The sequence below is a fragment of the Phacochoerus africanus genome, chromosome 10 (assembly GCF_016906955.1).
Source record: "Phacochoerus africanus isolate WHEZ1 chromosome 10, ROS_Pafr_v1, whole genome shotgun sequence".
Classification (NCBI taxonomy): Eukaryota; Metazoa; Chordata; class Mammalia; order Artiodactyla; family Suidae; genus Phacochoerus; species Phacochoerus africanus.
Window position 1 is genome coordinate 56,116,701 of NC_062553.1, and position 18,671 is coordinate 56,135,371.

At 47.1% G+C, this 18,671-nt stretch overlaps 1 protein-coding gene across 1 annotated transcript in view; it reads right to left on the bottom strand.

Moving 5' to 3' along the window:
• The window catches only part of IGFBP7 (insulin like growth factor binding protein 7), a 74,367-nt gene extending 55,917 nt beyond the window's left edge, over positions 1-18,450 (bottom strand). Inside the window, exon 1 of the mRNA XM_047798302.1 lies at positions 17,939-18,450. Within this exon, the coding sequence (XP_047654258.1) occupies positions 17,939-18,413 (475 nt within the window). The 5' untranslated portion in view covers positions 18,414-18,450. The remainder of the gene's footprint in view (positions 1-17,938) is intronic.
• Between the last annotated feature and the right edge of the window lie 221 nt (positions 18,451-18,671).

Below are 18,671 nucleotides of genomic sequence, written 5' to 3' on the forward strand. Positions count from 1 at the left end.
CCTTCCCCCTGCCCTGGGTGAGGACGAAGTGAGTGAAGGAGCATGAAGCATGAGGTCCAAAGCCACCACCCGCAGGATGCCAGAACAGAAGGGACAAACATGGGTCCTCCAAGCTGTATTGCTGAGCTGTTAAACCCACCCAAAGGCAGTCTACACCTGGGCTCTTTGTTCTACAAGCAACTCAACTCCTATTGTGTGTGTCTGTGGGGGGGGAGGGTGAGTGTGTGGTGGTGTGTGTGTGTGGTGGTGGGGGAGCCACTATAGTTAGGTTTTCTATTACTTGCAGCTGAACACCGTTCTTTTTTAAGTTTTTTGGCTACACCATGGCATGTCCAGACCAGGGGTGGAACCTGCAACACGGCAGTGATGTGCTGCAGTTGACAACATGGGATCCTTAACCTGCAGCACCGAGAGAGAACTCCTGAGCACGGTTCTTCCTAACAGAGAAGCTGCCACACTTCTAGGCACTCATTCTTCCCCTCCCCCAAGCCAACCATCCCCTTCTAAGCTGAAGGAACCTGCGGCATGATGTAAACTCCACTCTCCCAGCAGTTACAAACTCATACAACCTGAGAGCATTTACAAACTCAAACACAACAAACATGCAATTACACGACTGAGTTAGAGAACCGTTGAGCCATGTTCCTGTACCTCTGCCTAAGGATTTCTTGAGTTAGATAAATGTCACCCCTGCACGAGAACCTGCTGTTTCCTGCTTCCTTTGGCAGTGGCTGAGGTCAAGGCCTTCTAGCACTATGACACACCCAGCTGGCCTAAGGACCTCTCTGTGGTCCCGTTCTCATTCTACAGCGTGAAGCCTGTGCACGTGAATGCAGGCAACACAATGGAAAAAATTCCCGACACTCAGTTTTATTCCAATTGATTAAAAATTTAATTTGTTCTTCACAAAGTTCTTATGCTTTTCAGGTGTTATTTTTCAGAAAACATGTGACAGTAGCAATTTACCTTCTCTAATTTATCCTGCATTTCCCTCAGAACACTGAGGGACACCCTGGTTATTTTCCTGAGCCAAGCTGGCAGATCCAGGCAGTGTGCTCGCTTTGGGAGCTCGATCACCTGCAATTAACCGAGTTAATCACAAGCACTTGGGGAATCGTTATTTCAGGCCCTATGAGACAACTGCCACTGCCCAAACCTGGACTTTAGGCAACTGATTGAAGTAACAGCTTTAGTCTCTGGATATTTTTCTTCAAAAACACATATAAATGGTTTAACACAACAAGCACAAGGACATGCATTTCTGTACCTCAGTAATGAGGAGAGGAACTGAAAATGGTGGAAATGCAGCATAGTAATAATACAGGCCATGCAACGGAGACATAAGTTTAGGAATGGAAAATGAACTTGCAGATTAACAACTGGAGTGAAGCATCTCTTACATTTAACTGTCTCTGAAACTCAATTTTAGCTTCCTGTGGCTTTCAATGTGGGCACCCTTGCGTGCACACACACACACATGTGTGTGTGTGTGTGTACGGAACATCTACACAACAGCTCATCTGAAATCTTTGCTCCAGCTTCACTGGGTTCCCAGTGATTGGACTTGAACATTCAAACACACTGAGCCATGGCTGCCTGCTGTCTGTGGTGGGGGTATAGCACCCCCACCACAGGGGTGCTGGTGGGGATTACAAGGGTGATATGTGTGTGCACATGTGTGAAGAATCTTACAAACTGCACTGTGCTGTGTGGATTTAAGGTCCTGTGTGTCTTCCTACCTCCCAGTCAAATGTGGGAAAAACCCCAACAGACCCAGCCCAGCTTTTCCACTGTAAATACATTCTCAGCACTGCTGAGGTCCCGTGTTAGCAGAGAACCACTGCTGCTGAAAGTGCTAGAGATGAAAGGTCTTAAGGAGAGGAGAAACAGTCAGTCTTCAAGCACTCAGGGAGCTCCAAGGACACGTGGAATGAACGCCCTGAGATTCTCTTCCAGTTTTCAGAAGTAGAGCAGGCCACGGGCTCTCCCTGAGAAGTGGAGAGTGGCAGTGCACCCCCAAAACCGAGATGCCATGGGGTCAAACCATCCTCTCAGGATTATGCACACAGACTGCACCTGAAGAGATGCTAAGAGTCACCTGTATGTGTACTGACTGCAGTCCCATAGGGCTGGGAAGGCTGTTATTTTCCTTCTGTTAAAAAACACTGAGGACAAACATTCCAAATTTCAGTTTTTGCTGTGCATATCTCTTGTCCGTGGCTGTCATTACAACAGGCACTTTCAAGCCTCTAGCAGGGACATACATGCTTTCTATGACCCTCAATTCAAGGGTGAGCGGAGTTCTAGCTGACGGACCCCCACCCCGATACCTGGCAGGCTTGGGCACAGACTCGAGGACTGGTTGGGCCCTTGCTTCTGGGCAGTCATTCCAAACTTCCTAACTAGGACCTGGGGGGAGGAATAGCTGACAGTGTCTCTGTGCCATTGCAGAAGGCCAGTCACAGGAGTGATCCAAGTCCAATGGCACTTAAAAAGTAATTCTGGCAGCAGACTGAAAAATGCTTTGCTTTTGGTCTTTTGTTTTTTGGGGAAAATATGTTTAAATTATTTTGAAGCTAACTTTTTAAATGAAAATCACCCATGTCAACATGCATCAAAAAATTTTTAAATGTTCACATCCTATTCTAATTTGAGATCTATTCTAAAGAAATAATGCAGAAGAAGAAAGATCTTTATTCCAAAGATGTAAATTTAAAGCTTTTCAAAAATTTTTTTTGCCTTTTCAGGGCCACACCCACGGCACATGAAAACTCCCAGGTTAGGGGTTGAATCCGAGCTATAACCCGCAGCCTACACCACAGCTCACAGCACGCCGGATCCTTAACCCACTGAATAAGGCCAGGGATCACACCTACATCCTCATGGATGCTAGTCGGGTTCATTAACGCTGAGCCGCAATGGGAACTCCTAGAAAGCTTAGTTTTTGACAGAGGAAAACTGAAGTAAATTATGGCTCATTCAAATGCTCTGTAATGTCAAATATTTATGAAACATTTTAAACACATGGAAAATAGTTATAAATGAAAAATGAGATATAAAAATATATGGATAGCACTAGCAAAAATGGTTATATAATGTATGCCTAGAAAAACACTAGAACAAAAAATAAAACATGGACCGGGTAGATTAAAAATATGAATAATGGGAGTTCCCGTCGTGGCACAGTGGTTAACGAATCCGACTAGGAACCATGAGGTTGCGGGTTCGATCCCTGCCCTTGCTCAGTGGGTTAACGATCTGGCGTTGCTGTGAGCTGTGGTGTAGGTTGCAGACGCGGCTCGGATCCCGCGTTGCTGTGGCTCTGGTGTAGGCCGGTGGCTGCAGCTCCGATTCGACCCCTAGCCTGGGAACCTCCATATGCCGTGGGAGCGGCCCAAGACATAGCAACAACAACAACAATAACAACAACAACAAAAGACAAAAAAAAAAAAATATGAATAATGATCTATTTCCATGAATTCTACAAATTTCCTTTTCTCAGTAACAACAAAGATCTTTACTGAAAATGAAATTGGCTCACATTCCCAGAATACACAACTGAAATTAATTAACAAGGAAATGTACGTTTAGAATTTAAAACCCACTGTGGTTCATTCAAAAAGTTTAACATCTGAGAAAAAGCTAAACAACTCCAGAGTATCTATCTTCTCCTGGTCTCACTATGTCATTGCCCCATTTAAAATTTTGCTTTTACACATTTGCCAGGGAATTAGGAAAAGCAAAGTGAATTTACTGCATATTTCTTTTCTTAGTGTGACCAAAGTATTTAAACAACCTTTAAGATTCTTTTGGGTCAATATTCTATCCCCAGTTCAAATCTGAGCAAACAAAAATAAAATTCACTTGTCTCCTCTCTAGAATGTCACTTCAGGCAAAGTAATAATTAATTCATTTATATACTACTCATAGTTACATTACTTATCAGTTCATACAGTCCGTAACTAAATTATGATGTATTCACAGGCCGCAAACATGAATGTACTTTTGTTCACTTTTCCCCTTTCCAGTATTGATTGCACAGAAAATATATGCTCCCAATGATTAAAAAGGAAGAGCTGAGGTGAACACACAGATGTGTGTGTTCTTTGCTCCCATGCATTTTCATGACCTCACACGGGGCTCTTCTATTTTAGTGTAAACACCACTTATGCCCTCCCACACTTCACTAACCACCAGATGAAACGCAGGTGTGTAGGCTCCTTGGCAAAGGCACATTATCCTCATCACTGCCAACTTCCTTATTGTGGCACCTCATAGGGCCTTCACTGAAAACAGTCAGCTGGCATGACTGACAGAGAATCATTACCATTTTCCACTTCTAATGACAAGGAGGATCAGGTCATTAGAGTTAGGTGAGGGGTGAACTTACACGCGCCAGGACAGGGCCTAACTGCTAAATGTAACCCTGGAGGGAGCGGAGGCCTGGTAGTGGGCAAGGCGAGGGTGCACCTCTGGGCAAGGGAGGGGACGAAGGCCACCAGCTGGTGGGAGAGCTGGAGACAGAAACGGGAGGGCTATTTACAGAGCTCCCACAAAAGCTCAGTGAAACCTACCTTTTGCATAATGCCGTGGAATGGCAGCCCTGCTGCAGGTGGGTGCAGGGTAAAAACAGGGGCTGGCCCTGAGGACAATCAACACAGGGATGGCAGGTCAAATGGGGCCAAGAGTCCAGCCATGGTCTAAGCACCTGCTTGGCAAGCACCTTTAAGCACCGAACAATGCAGAGAAAGCAGAAGCATACGTGTGCTCTGCATTCGAAATCCCTCATAGTTCCTTGTCACTGGATCTGACCCTTTCCAACAGTGTCAATTCTCATTATCTGCGGTTCCGTATTTGCAAATCCACCTATTTGCTAAGATTTCTTTGTAACCTCCAAATCCAATCATCCTTGCACATGTACAGAGTGGCAAAAAATGTAAGGCTCCTACTGACAATGAACAAGGCAACATTTGCCTCTCTGTTCCTGGTATCATGCTGTAACCTTGCAGTCTCTTTAGTGCCACTTTTCTTCTGTTTTTCTTGCATTTTGTGCTTTCTGTTGGTGATCTTGCTATTGAATAAAGAGCTGAAGTGCTATCTAGTATTTCTAATCAAAAAAGGGGCTCTGATGTGTCTTAGTGAGAATGAGAGACAACATGTGTTTTCAATGAGTCTGGGCTGTAGGCTGTCGGCTGTGAGTTCAATGTGAACCAATCAATGATATATATTAAATGAGGTGTCTAAACAGAAACACATAAAATGAGGTTAGTGAACGGTGATAGAGGCGCAAAAGAACTTCTCCCTGTACTGCCCCAGGAGCAATGGCTCAGGAGGTGCAGATACAGTATTTGCAGGACTTCCCAGAACATAATTACCACAAATGATGAGAATGGACCAAATCTGTGCCTTCCTCTGCTGCTGTTTAACTGAAGAGGGAGGCAGACCAGAAGTAACCTTTATTAAAGGCCAACCATGGGCTGAGCACGGTGCTTAACATTTAAAAGACATTAACTCACATAACTCGGCTAACTTGGAAGGTGGCTGGTATCAACACAGGTAGCAGTATACATCAAAGACTGGATAACGGGGATTCAGGTGAATACTGGCAGTACTGTGGTACTCAAATTTTAGTAATACCAACAAGATAGAGATATTTAGGACCTGGGGTTCAACATATACACACTACTCTACATGAAATGAGTAACTAACAAGGGCCTACTGTACAACACAGGGAACGCCACTCAATATTCTTTAACATCCTATATGGGAGAAGAATCTGAAAAGAATGGAGATATCTGCATATATCTGTGTATATATAACTGTATACATATATATACATAAGATATTCATATCTTATATATCTCCACATGTGTACATATATACATTATATCTTATACATATATATACAAGTGAATCAACTGATTTATTGTATGTATATATTTATAACTGTATATACATATATGTAGATATATATGTATAACCGATTCACTTTGCTGTACATCTGAAACCAACACAACACTGTAAATCAACTATGTGCCAATAAAATTTAATTTAAAAAGACTGATATTCTCTGACATCAACCTTACAAATGTTTTCTCAGGTCAGTCTCCCAAGGCAACAGATATAAAAGCAAAAATAAACCAATGGGACCTAATCAAACTGACAAGCTTTTGCACAGCAAAGGAAACCATAAATAAAACAAGAAGACAACCTAAAGAATGGGAGAAAATAGTTTCAAATGATGCAAGAGACAAGGGCTTAATGTCTAAAATACACAAACAACTTACACAACTCAACAGGAAAAAAACAACCCAATTGAAAAATGGGCAAAAGACCTGAAAAGACATTTCTCCAAAGAGAGACAGATGGCCAATAGGCACATGAAAACATGCTCAACATCACTGAATATTAGAGAAATGCAAATGAAAACTACTATGAGGTACCACCTCACACCAGTCAGAATGGCCATCATTAATAAGTGCAGAAATAACAGGAGTTCCCATCGTGGCTCAGTGGTTAACGAATCCAACTAGGAACCATGAGGTTGTGGATTCGATCCCTGGCCTCATTCAGTGGGTTAAGGATCTGGCATTGCCGTGAGCTGTGGTGTAGCTTGCAGATGCAGCTTGGATCTGGCGTTGCTGCGGCTGTGGTATAGGCCGGCAGCTGTAGCTCTGATTAGACTCCTAGCCTGGGACCCTCCATATGCTGCGGGTACAGCCCTAAAAAAGAAAAAAAAAAAAAAAAAGTCCTGCTGCTCAGATCACAAGCAAACCAATTTAGCTAGAGTCTTGGAGTGCAACTCAGGCATCAGCATTTTATAAAACTCACTAAGTGGTCTGGGGTCCAGCCAAGGTCAAGAACTACTGCTTTAAATCCTACTCCTGGGCATATATCTGGAGAAAATCATAATACAAAGACACATGCACCCCAATGTTCACTGCAGCAATACTTACAATAGCAAAGACAAGGAAACAACCTAAATTCCATTGATAGAGGAATGGATAAAGAAGTGGTAATATATACACAATGGAATACTACTCAGCCATAAAAAGAATGAGATGCCATTTGCAGCAACATGGATGGACTTAGAGATGATCATACCACGTGTGAAGTTAGCCAGAGATAAATACATGATATCACTGATATGTGGAATCTAAAATATGACAGAAAGGAATTTATCTACAAAACAGAAGCAAACTCACAGACACAGAGAGTAGTCTTGTGGCTGGCAAGGTGGCGGGGGGAGGGAGGGAGGGAAGGGGTGGGCCTGTGGGATTAGCAGAGGCAGACTACCATATACAGGATGGATAAACAATGAGGCCCTACTGTGCAGCACAGGAAACTCTATTCAACATCCTGTGACAAACCATAATGGAAAATATGAAAAAGAGTGTAAATATACATATAACTGAATCACTCTGCAGTAGAGCAGAAGTTAACACAACACAGTAAATCAACTACAATAAAATTTAAAAAAAAAAGAACTACGGCTTTAGAAGGTGACAGGGTACACAGCAGATGGAGAGGTGGCAGTTCCAATGTTCTGTTAGCTTCACTCCAAAATGCTGATGGCAGGGAGTTTGAAAGGTTATCCAGCTTCTTAAAGCGCTTCTCCACACCCTCATTTTCCTGCTCTCCACCCTCAACTGTGAGGTGGATGTTATCACTCTTCAGATGGATGCAAAGAATCAACCTAATTGGGTACTTTTCTGAGTCTAAATAGGGCCATTTAGGAGTTCCCACTGTGGCACAGTGGGTTAAGAATCTGACTGCAGCAGCTCAGGTCGATGCAGAGGCATGGGTTAGATCCCCAGCCTGGTGCAGTGGGTTGAAGGATCTGGTGTTGCCACAGCTATAGCTCAGATTCAAACCCTGGCTGGGGAACTGCCATATGCCCAGGGTGCGGCCATAAAAAAAAATGCCTGTTTATCATTAAACGTTTTGTAAATGAGTTCCTGCAAAGCTAAGGCTACATGTGACAGCCAAAGAGACATATGAATTGCAAGTAAAACACTTTATTATTTCCATCAATAATAATACCCTCTAAAAGGCAATGCTAATACCCAATGTGTACGTAATGGACACTAATACTCCTTCTCTGCCAATCTCTAGGATTTTGGTGCACATTCCTTTGGGGACAGTATCTCCAACTTAAAAAAAAAAAAAAAGATTCAACCAACAACCCCCCCCCAACATTTCCCATATTATAAAGGGAAGAAAGAGATCAGTAATTTCTGAATTTGAGTGTTCTTTGAATCCCAAATGTCCTCTATACATAAAAGGTATTATTAGAAAATACTGCATGTGACCTGAACTCAAAGATGGAAAGAGTCTATGTATAAGAGCCAGGCAACCCCTCGGCCAGCATCCTGGGTGCTTCCCATGTGACTATCTGCATTTGGACTCTGGGATCTCGCCCAGATGGAGTAGGATTCCTTATCCTGGAGTCTTTGAAAAGCAAGAACAAGAGCTAGATGGAAGTTTCCAGGGGGTTGTTTCTAAGGACATTATCCTGCTATTTTGTTTGCATCAATCTAAACACAGGTTTCAGATCTCACACAGGTGGAGACAGTTTGGACCAGTCAAAGTCAGACATCAACAGAGCACAGTCAAGGTACTTATATAAACGAGTTCTATGGGTTCATGATGCTAATAACAACAAAAATGGAAGTGAAACAGTGTTTAATGAGACTCTACTATACACCAGATACAGTGCTTGTCATGTGTCTCCCTTAAGCTCCCAACAACCTATCTGGCAGACATGGTTATTACCACACCTGTTTTGCAAGTAAGAAACCTGAGAATCAGGAGGTCAGAGCCACATAGTAAGTGGTGGAGAAAAATCTGATTCAGGTGGCCTGACTCCCAAGTTCACATCCTTAAACACTCTGCTCTTTCTCCTCACACTCACCAGCCAAGCTGAGGTCGCTGGTGACCAGCAGAGTCACGAGAGCTGAAGTCAAGGGTCAGGCCTGGGGTCCTGTTGAGCTCAGGGTCACCATGGGGTGTGGCTGTCTCCTACCCCCTGGCTGGACCTGAGCAAGGCCAGTTCGTGGAGTGTGTTAGGATCCTGGGACGCTAAGGCATCCGAAAAAAACCTCATCCCAAAGGAGCATCCAGCAAAGGGACAGCCATCTCCTTGATGACTTGGACTGAGCTGGCTGCCTTGCCAGGATGACAGGCCAGGTGCCTGCTCATTCACTTCTTCAGGGGATGTCAGGGGCCAGCCCACAAGTCTGGGGATGGGGCGGAGGGTGCAGACTGAGCAGCTCACCATCTGCAATGCTGCTGGCCAGGCTCTGAGGCTAAGAAAGGGTGGGAGGTGAAGAAAAAGACCTTGTTTCTCTGCACTCAGACAGGAAAAAGGAGCGGCGTGGAATTGAGAGGCCAAGACGAACAGGTGAAAAGAAGGAGGCTTCAGACGAGGCAGGCTGGAGCAGGGGCCGTTAATCAGCCCACGTGGACACTGGGTCCTGAACAGGCCTGCCCGGCCCAAGTCACCGCCTGTGAACCAAAGGCTCACTAGCTTTGGCTTGGCCTCCTGCCCTACAGCTCTGATCTGAGACACACCTGAGCAGAGAGGAGCCCTGCCCTGTCCCAGCCCAGCAGCACCTAGATCCCTGCCCAGCCTGCATCTCTAACAAGTCACCTCTCACTCAGCAGCACTGCTGCCAGCCCTTCACTCTGGACCCCACGCTCTCTGTTCCTGGGTGGGGGGTGGGGGGGGGGTCCCATGGAAGCCAGGCTGTGGGGTAATTGCTGCGGCTGCTGTTGAGGTTCACTGTGGATTTCTGCTCCGTGAGCAGAAAGTTCAAAAAGCTCCCATGGAGAAGCAACAAGCTCTGTACCCTGCGGGCTCCCGCTATCCTGACACATTCCTAAAGCCTCTTTTCTGTGTGGTCTCTTTCAAAATGTTCTGAAGGTTCCACGAGATCTATTTCTTGATAAAAATTTTTCTCTGTTGCTTGGGGTCAGGCCAGAAGAGGGCTGAATAGATGTCAGACCTGAAGCTTTCCCAATTCAACCACTTGACGCAGGCCATCTAATCTGCCGTGATGTAAATGAAATGCCCTTGAGCTTTTCTCACTCAGGGAAAGAGCCAAGCCTCCAAAGAAGCTGGAGACATCCCTTCTTCAAGAAAAACAACATCAAAGAACAGGGTGATTGGAGTCAGCTGTTCGAATATTAAAGTGCTCTCTTTTTCCCCCCCCCCTCTCAGAAAGTCAAAATGGATTATGCTTAATTGAGTTCTCAAACTCCCACGTGGATTTTTCCTTCTTCTGCAAGTTGTCACTTGACTATGCTGCAGTCCTTAAAAATGCAAATTCCCTGAAGAGAGCACTGACCTACAACGGGCTACAGCTTCGATGTGGAGTAAACCTTATTACTGGCCAGGAACATGGATGGTGCCATGCTGGAGGCAGGCCGCACACAGCACTGGGGCTAAAACCTCAGGGCAAGGCACACGCTCGCGTGTGTTGACAGGTGTCCTCATGATTTTCTCCTGTAACCTACTCTGAGCTGCCAGAAGGGCCTAGCAGATAGTCAAACACCACACCCAAACCTTAAGCCCCAGAGGTGATGCTGGGGGAGATGTTCATGCCCGCGGCCGCCAGCACAACAGATGGGGGCCTCTGGGCTGCTGCTGCAGAGCTGGCTCTTGGGTTTTCAGCCTGGCCTCAGCGATCTGTCCAAAGGCCCCTCAGAGCCATTCACTCACCAAAGACACACCATCTTTCCCTGAATGGAGAGCATGGCAAAGCACCCACGTGACCACAAAAAGCCAACTGGACCAGGACGTCTCCTATGTTATCACAAGAATTTCTTTTATGCTATTCAAAGACTGGTTTAGGCAGGAATGTATCCTACATCCCCCTTGTCAATTCATCAAAGGAAAACAGAAGCAAGATAAATTCGTTAAGGTATTCTGAACCCTTTTTTACACCCAAGAGTTTGACTCTTGTGAATCACTTTTTTTTAAGCTGCTAATTTTGAGATGATTTTAGGTCGACCGACGAGAAGGTGCAGACAGGGGGTTGCTGCTGCTGGGCTATGTGCCACACTGTGAATGGCAGGCTCTAGCAGGACTCCTCGCTTCATGCACAACTGCTGGCCACGTGGCGGCTGACCTTCAGTCTCCTTCTTGGGAAACTGGGGGAATAATCCCCTTACCTCCCAAGGCCACTCAGTCAACTCCAAAGCACCACAAAGTCCTGCAGAAACCTCAGTTATCGTCACCACAGCCCCCGGGGCCCCGGGCCCGGGATGGGGACAGTCTGGCCAGTTATGGCTCTTTGCGTTTATCTGTTGCTGCACAGCCCTGCAGGGGTTTCATGTCCACTCTGTAAGCTGATCTTCACAATAACCCTGGGAAGGGGCTATACCACATGTGCCATGGTTTCTTACAGAGGTCGTCCTGAGCTTGTGAGCGGACTGCTTTCTCTAGAGGTGGACTCTACCTGGAGCAAGCAGCTCGTCCTGGCCTTGCCAACGCTCCCTCTAAGGAACTTCACGCCAAGTGAATGGGCTTTGTCAGCACTGGGTTACTAGGTCTGCTTTCCCTGGTCTGAACCTTTCTTTTCAGACACAAAACTGCCACTCTGACCTGCTGTGGGGCCAAGGTGGTTTCAGGGACAGCTCCGCCCCCCAGTAACCCACTACCTGGTGGAGGCCTGATGAGGGGGGCAGGGCTTGCAGTGCAGCTATTTCTGATTAACCTCTGTAGAAAGATCCAGTCAATTCAACAAATAAGCCTTTTCAAAGGTACCAGATTCCCTACCATTAATCTAGCCTGGAATAAACAGAGGTCAACTATTTTATGCATATATTTTAAGTCAAGAATAAACATACAGGCATTCCTGTCATGGCGCAGCAAAAACAAATCTGACTAGGAACCATGAAGTTACAGGTTTGATCCCTGGCCTCGCTCAGTGGGTTAAGGATACGGCGTTTCGGTGAGCTGTGGTGTAGGTCGCAGACTCAGCTTGGACCTGGCATTGCTGTGGCTCTGGCGTAGGCCAGCAGCTGTAGCTCTGATTAGACCCCTAGCCTGGGAACTTCCATATGCCACCGGCGTGTCCCTAAAAAGACAAAAGACTAAAAAAGAAAAAAAGAATAAACACACACACCATTATCCACTTGTTTTTTCCTCCTGACTCCCTCACTTTCTCAGGGAGCCTTCATGGGGGTGGGGGTACTCCTGGGATGGGGGTCTTGATCATCCTGAAAAACCCACCCAAATCAGGCCTGGGAAAGCTTCTTCAGTATTTCTAGAGCCCCTCCCACGCTCCTACCCCCTGAGAAAGAGGAAAGGACTCACCGGGGAAATCATTAAAAGTTCCTAAAATAACTACACTCATCATTTACATATTCCTAAATCTTCTTCCATCTCAAAGCTTCCTAACATGCTGTCCTGGGTCAAAATTACAGAATATATAACAAGTATATGTTTCCTGGCTTAAAAGTTCTTTTGACAATAATTCAGGGTTCTTTTTTTTTTTTGGTTTAACAGCTGCTAAAAACAAGGTGCTATTTGTCTTACAATGAAAAACACAGAGGAGGTGAGATCATTTGAGGGGTAGCCTGAGGCAAAGGAAGCACCATAATCTCCTCCTCCTCCTCGGGGAGGGTTTAGGAGGAGGGAAGGCTGGCTAGCCTTGGACTCTGTCCAACAGAGCTCTGTGGCTAAACTACCCCCAAAGAGAGCCTTATAAGGCAGCTTCTTCTAGAAGGCAAGTCCACGGAAAACTCTGAGGGCAGGCCCTAGAGGAAGATGGGAATCATTTTAAAGGGTATCAAACACCTGCACGCTTATCTCCGGTCACTGCATTTCAAGGGTCTAAAACGTAAAAGATCCAACGCCCCCTTTCTCCCTTGGTTATGGCTCAGCTCCACAAAAGAGAAGCTCTGAAACAAATTCTCCCACTCCCACGGGAGCACATACCTTGGTGGACAGTTTTCACACAACCTCCTCGGTGTGTGTAAATCCCAGGCCTGTTAACTATCTCCCAAGACCTGCAGAAGAGTGGGCCAGGTGCCTTTGCATTTAATTACCAATCCCCAAGCCACAAAGAAATGCTTGCATTCTTTGAGTTACTTTCCTCTACAAGAGTCTCAAGTCCTTTAAGCCCCTTCTGCAAGGCTGCTGCTTTCCTTTTCTAAAGCTTCTCCAGGTTTTCAAATCTTTCCTAAAGTGCAGTGAATAAAACTGGGTTAAGGGCTAAGAATGTACCAGTGACTCACTCAACTTCTAGACATTTCTGTCTGCAAAAAGGGCAACTCGAGCCAGAAAAAATTTTAAAGCACTTCCATTGGGCTGGGGTAGACATCTGAGACCTGACTTTTTCTGGCTCTGATCCGGAAGAGGAGTGAGGAGGAGGGGTGGGGACCAGAGGGGAGGAGGGCCCTGGGGGAGCAGTGCTGGCTGGGGAGGTGTCTGTTGAGAACACCGTGCAGAGGGCTTCCTCCCCACCCCCCAAGCCTGCCCTGGGGTTAGGAGCCCAGATCTGACAATGCCGCTAGGATGGGAGACAGCAGGCAGCGGTCCTGCCAGGAGGAGTCTGGAGCCATAGCTCTGATTCCACCCCTGGCCTGGGAGCTCCCCTAAAAAAACGAAGAAGAATGAAGCCCCTTGTTGGGTGCTCATGGTCCAGCAGGGGAGGCAGATGCTCACCGGGCCACTAGGGGGCAGGGAAGGTGCCACCCCAACTAGAAGGGCCCTTTCTCCCCTCAGGAGCTCTGCTCCCTTACTGACAGGCTCACAGCAGCCCTCAGTTCACCTGCCCCTGGTCTCAGCCAGCTCCTCTATGGGCATTCTCCAGGGCACCCACCACTGAGTGAAAACACCCATTTACTTGTCTCCACCTACAGTAAACACCACGAGAGAGGGATCCTGTTCGTCTCACTCAAGGCTACAGACCCTGTGATGAGACGAGTGCCTGGCAAGTTCATATGCTCATTTACTCATTCATTCACCATATATTTAACATACCTCCTGGTGACAGACACTGATCTAGGCCCTGAGGACAGAAAGGGAGCTGACTTTCACGGTGAAGAAGGACAACAATGAACATGCCTTGAGTGCTTTCAGTGGATAATCCTACCAAATCTTCACAACCTTTCTCTGTGGTAGCTGCGATTATAATCCCACATGGCAGGTGAGGAGCCAAGGCTCAGAGAGGTCAAAGCCAAGGCCTAGAGAGGTCAAGGCACAAGCTCAAGGCCAAGGAAGGGGCGGAGCTGGGCCCACACCAGGAGTCTGGTTCCAGAGCTCAGGGTCTTAACTGTTCTGCTAGAATGCCTCTCGCTCACTCATACATGGTACACCTGCAATAAGTCGTGTTGAAGAAATGGCTGGAAGGCAGAGGAAATGAATAGGTATTTTTCCAAAAAAGACATACACACAGCCCACAGGCATGTGAAAAGATGCTCAACATCACTAATTATTAGGCAAATGCACATCAAACCCACAATGAGGTACCACTTTACACCTGTGAGTATGGCTATTACCCATTGCCACTATGGAAAATAGTATGGATAATCCTCAAAAAATAAGAACAGAACTGCCACATGATCCAGCTATCCCATTTCTGGCTGTTTACCCAAAGACTATGAAACACTAACATGAGGAGTTCCCGTCGTGGCGCAGTGGTTAACGAATCCGACTAGGAACCATGAGGTTGCGGGTTCGGTCCCTGCCCTTGCTCAGTGGGTTAACAATCCGGTGTTGCTGCGAGCTGTGGTGTAGGTTGCAGACGCGGGCTCGGATCCTGCATTGCTGTGGCTCTGGTGTAGGCCGGTGGCTACAGCTCCGATTCGACCCCTAGCCTGGGAACCTCCATATGCTGTGGGTGTGGCCCTAGAAAGACCAAAAAAAAAAAAAAAAGTATAAACAGAATCAGAAAACACACACACATACACACACACACAAGGCTAGAAGCCTACACAGAGCTGAAGGACAAGGACCTCATTATGGATGGAGGGGTGGGGAGGAGAGACAATCGGTTTCACAGAGAAAGTGACATCAGCTGATCCTTGAAGGCTAAGCATTCCCAAGGTGGACAAGTAAGTGACAGTGTGATTGCAAACAATGACTGTGGCTGGTCCAGAAAGGGGTTAGAGAGAAGAGGCCAAAATAACAGAGTTACTGTAAAGAGCTTCACAGATGCCACCAAGTGGCTTTAAGGTGGCCCCAAAGGTATGAGCAAAGAAGACCCTTATGAGTGCATTTTCATTCCACAAGTAAAATTACTTCTGCAGGAGAGGAGGGGACAGGATGCAAAGGGACCAGGGGATTGCCAAGGAACTCAGATGTAAAGGACCAGGAGCAAAAGGGGGCCAAGAACTAAATAAAGGAGCACCTCGATCTCTTCCAACCCTGAAAGAACGTCATGCCACATCCTGACGTCGCCATGATCTTTTCATTAAACTGGATTTTCAAATCCCCTCTTCCAGTTACTCATTTCTTTGGGGACCTAAGATTCAATGGCAATAAATTCATGATGACAGTCTTAAGATTTGAGATTATTAGGTCATTACCGTTCAGATAGAGCTTTTTAAAAGACAGATTTGCCTCTTATCACAGAGGCACAGAAAACAAGCATGGATAAGCACAGATAAACAAGATGGATAAGCAGTGATCTCAGAAAAGACAGGACTGGGAAGAGACGGGGGTGTCCAGGGCTCTAGGAAAGGTGCTCTGAGAGGTGGCTTTGTAACTTGCATGGATACTTTTTTTTTTTTTTTTGCTGCACCCACTGCATGTGGAAGTTTACAGGCCAGGAATCGAACCTGTGCCACAGCAGCAACAATGCTGGCTCCTTAATCCACTCCACCACTCCCTGTATGGATACTTTCTTTACTAGCAAGACCAGACAGGCTTTGTGCATTCTCGGCTGTACAGCATCTGGCACGGAGCTGACACACGTCAGATGCTCAATCAACACAGGATAAGTGAGACCAACAGAGATGCCCCCCCCATACTTGAGGCAGCTAACTCAAGTTTCCCGAGGATGGAAATGGCTGGAAGAAGCCAGAAAACTCATTTCCTACGCTGTGCAAAGGATTGGGAAGCGATTGGGAGTGTCTAAATAGCACAGAAGTTAAGTACTCTGATGGGTTTGCTTCTATAATTGTCAAAACACATCCAGGAGTCAGGAAAACTATTTGAGGAGATCTGGCTTTAGGCCCACTTGCCTCAGCTGTGGAAAAGTACTCTGGAGAACCTCGTATTCTGTGCTGCCCTAGCTGGCAGGCGTTCTCCTATAAATGCTCCCAGGCCCTATCCAGTAACTCTAAATTTAGGTTAGGAAGAAAAGACTAATTTACGACAAGGTTTCCAGTTTTAGATGCTATTTCTCTTAACATTTTCCCAAATATAAAGAAAAACTAGGTCTGCACCCTCCTGGGGACTGCATCCTGGGAGACACTGGGGATTCGGATTTACATACTAATGAGCTTCTATGACTAGTTCCATGTGACCATCAGTCTCAGTATTTTATGACTGCACCGTGTGAGCATTCAGGGATGTAAATAGCATGAGAGAAGATGGATAAAACTAGCTACAGGCTAGAACTGACAACAATACTTAACTAATAACCAAGCCAACCTGTTCTGCTAAAGCAAGTTCCAGTGATTGGGAAAGACAACGGGGAAAATTCCCTTGGAATGTGTAAGAAAAACATCAACATTTGGAGTGAATTCTTAAACTATGCACATTTCTCTTTTCATGGTATGACTGATAAAGTAGATCAAAAGGAGCACATGATGGTTTCTGTTGGAAGAGTACGTGGATTATTTTGGATTGCGACTTTCTAAATTTAAAGCAGTGATAATATAGTTAACATAAGTCGCTTACACTATTTAAGGCTTTCAATAGTAAACTCTGAAGTCAGTGACAGAGGACCTATAAGCCATTGGACTTCTGGGAAAAACTCTAAAAAAACCGCAATTATTTGGAAAGCTTGGAGAGAGCCTGAGTGTGTCAAAGAAGCAACTGCTTCTGTCATTTCAGAACTGTCTCCTCTCTTCCTTTTCCACCCTGGCTGGGACCAGGGCCAGGAGCAGGACTGCCAAGGCTGGATTTCTAACTTTCCCTTGAAACTGCTGCCGATGGAAAATGTTATTTCAGACATTAGAATTACAAGCTTGGATTTTGTTTTGTTTTGTTTTTTTGTTTGTTTTCGCAAGTCCAGACCCTCTTTATTTTCCTCTTTCATTTATGGCAAGCTTGGACTTGTTTGGAATAAAATAAACGATCAAACATAACCTCAAAGGCATTCCTGCTGAACAGTGCATCCTGGGGAGAAATTACGCAAAAAAGGAACAAGAAAGTAAAACAAAATGGTCATAAAGTTCGAAACAAACATCACAAAAAACAGTTCTTCAAAGAGTTGTTTTTTTTTTTTTTTTTTTTTGCCCACAAATAATTAACTAGTTAGGTTACTGTTTGAGAATCTCTAACTTCCAGTAAGTGAATTGCTTCCCTTAACATTAGGAAACCAGGACGCCCAATTTTTAAAATTCCTACAATCTAGCCAAGCAAACGCGGGATAAACAACTTCTCTCTGAAAATCCTCCTGTATTTCACCAAACTTCTTTCCCCTATCTCCTGGCTCCATCTCTACACCCAAGCCAAGAAAGAATCATTCGAAAATGGCATCTCCGCATCCCCAACAGAACAGAGGCACCTTCTGCGAGTCGATCTGCCAGCTGAGCTGGGTGAGCTCTGGGGGAGGGAGAGTCTGCGGCATCAGGAAAAACTTTTTTCCTTCTCTGTCTCCAGTCGCCCCGCAAAGCTCTCTTTCCTAACGCACGCCCCAAACCCTCCAAAGAGAAGCCTCGGAAAAGAGAAGGGGAGGCGTCGCCCACCCCTCCCTGCATCCTGCCCCGAGTCCAGGGATGCGCGCGCGGAGCCGTGGGAACCGGCCGTGCTCACCTTGCTCGCAGGTGCCCTTGCTGACCTGGGTGACGGCTTTCTCCCCGCGGCTCTCGGCCCTCAGGCTGGCGGCGCGCAGCTGGCAGCCGCTGGGGTAGGTGACGCCGTCGCTGCCGCACACCGGGTAGCGGCTCTTGCACACGCACACGCCGCTTACGCCCGGGCCGCCGGCTGCTGCGCCCGCTTTACCCTTCCGCCTCTTGCGGCTCTTCACGCACTCCATGCCCGGCGCGCAGTGCCCCCTGCCGGCGCCGCCGCCCCCGCACGGCTCGCCCTCGCCGCGCGCGCACACCGGGCAGCAGCCGCACGCGTCGCGGGTCTCGCCCAGCGGGCAGCCCCGCGGGGGCAGGGGCGGGCAGGTGGCCGGCTCGCAGGGGCCGCAGGCGTCCGAAGAGGAGGAAGAGGAGAGGGGCAGCAGCAGGAGCAGCAGTCCGGCGGCGCCCAGCAGCAGGGCGGGCAGCGGCGGCCGCTCCATAACGGGGCGCGGGGCGGCAGCAGGAGCGCGATTGAGCGGCAGCCTGCGGGCCTGCCTTTTAAGCCCTGCGCCCCGCCCAGCGGCGGGAGCCACACCCCGCGGCGCCTGAGCCCGCACCGCCTCTCCCACGCCCACGCCGCCCTCCCGGATCGCGGGCTCCCGCGCGCCCCTGCTGGCCGCGGGCGGGCATCAGCGGCCGGGCGTCTCAGCCGCTGGGATAGGCGCCCCTTTGGCTGCGGAGGGTGCGCCCCAGCCCTT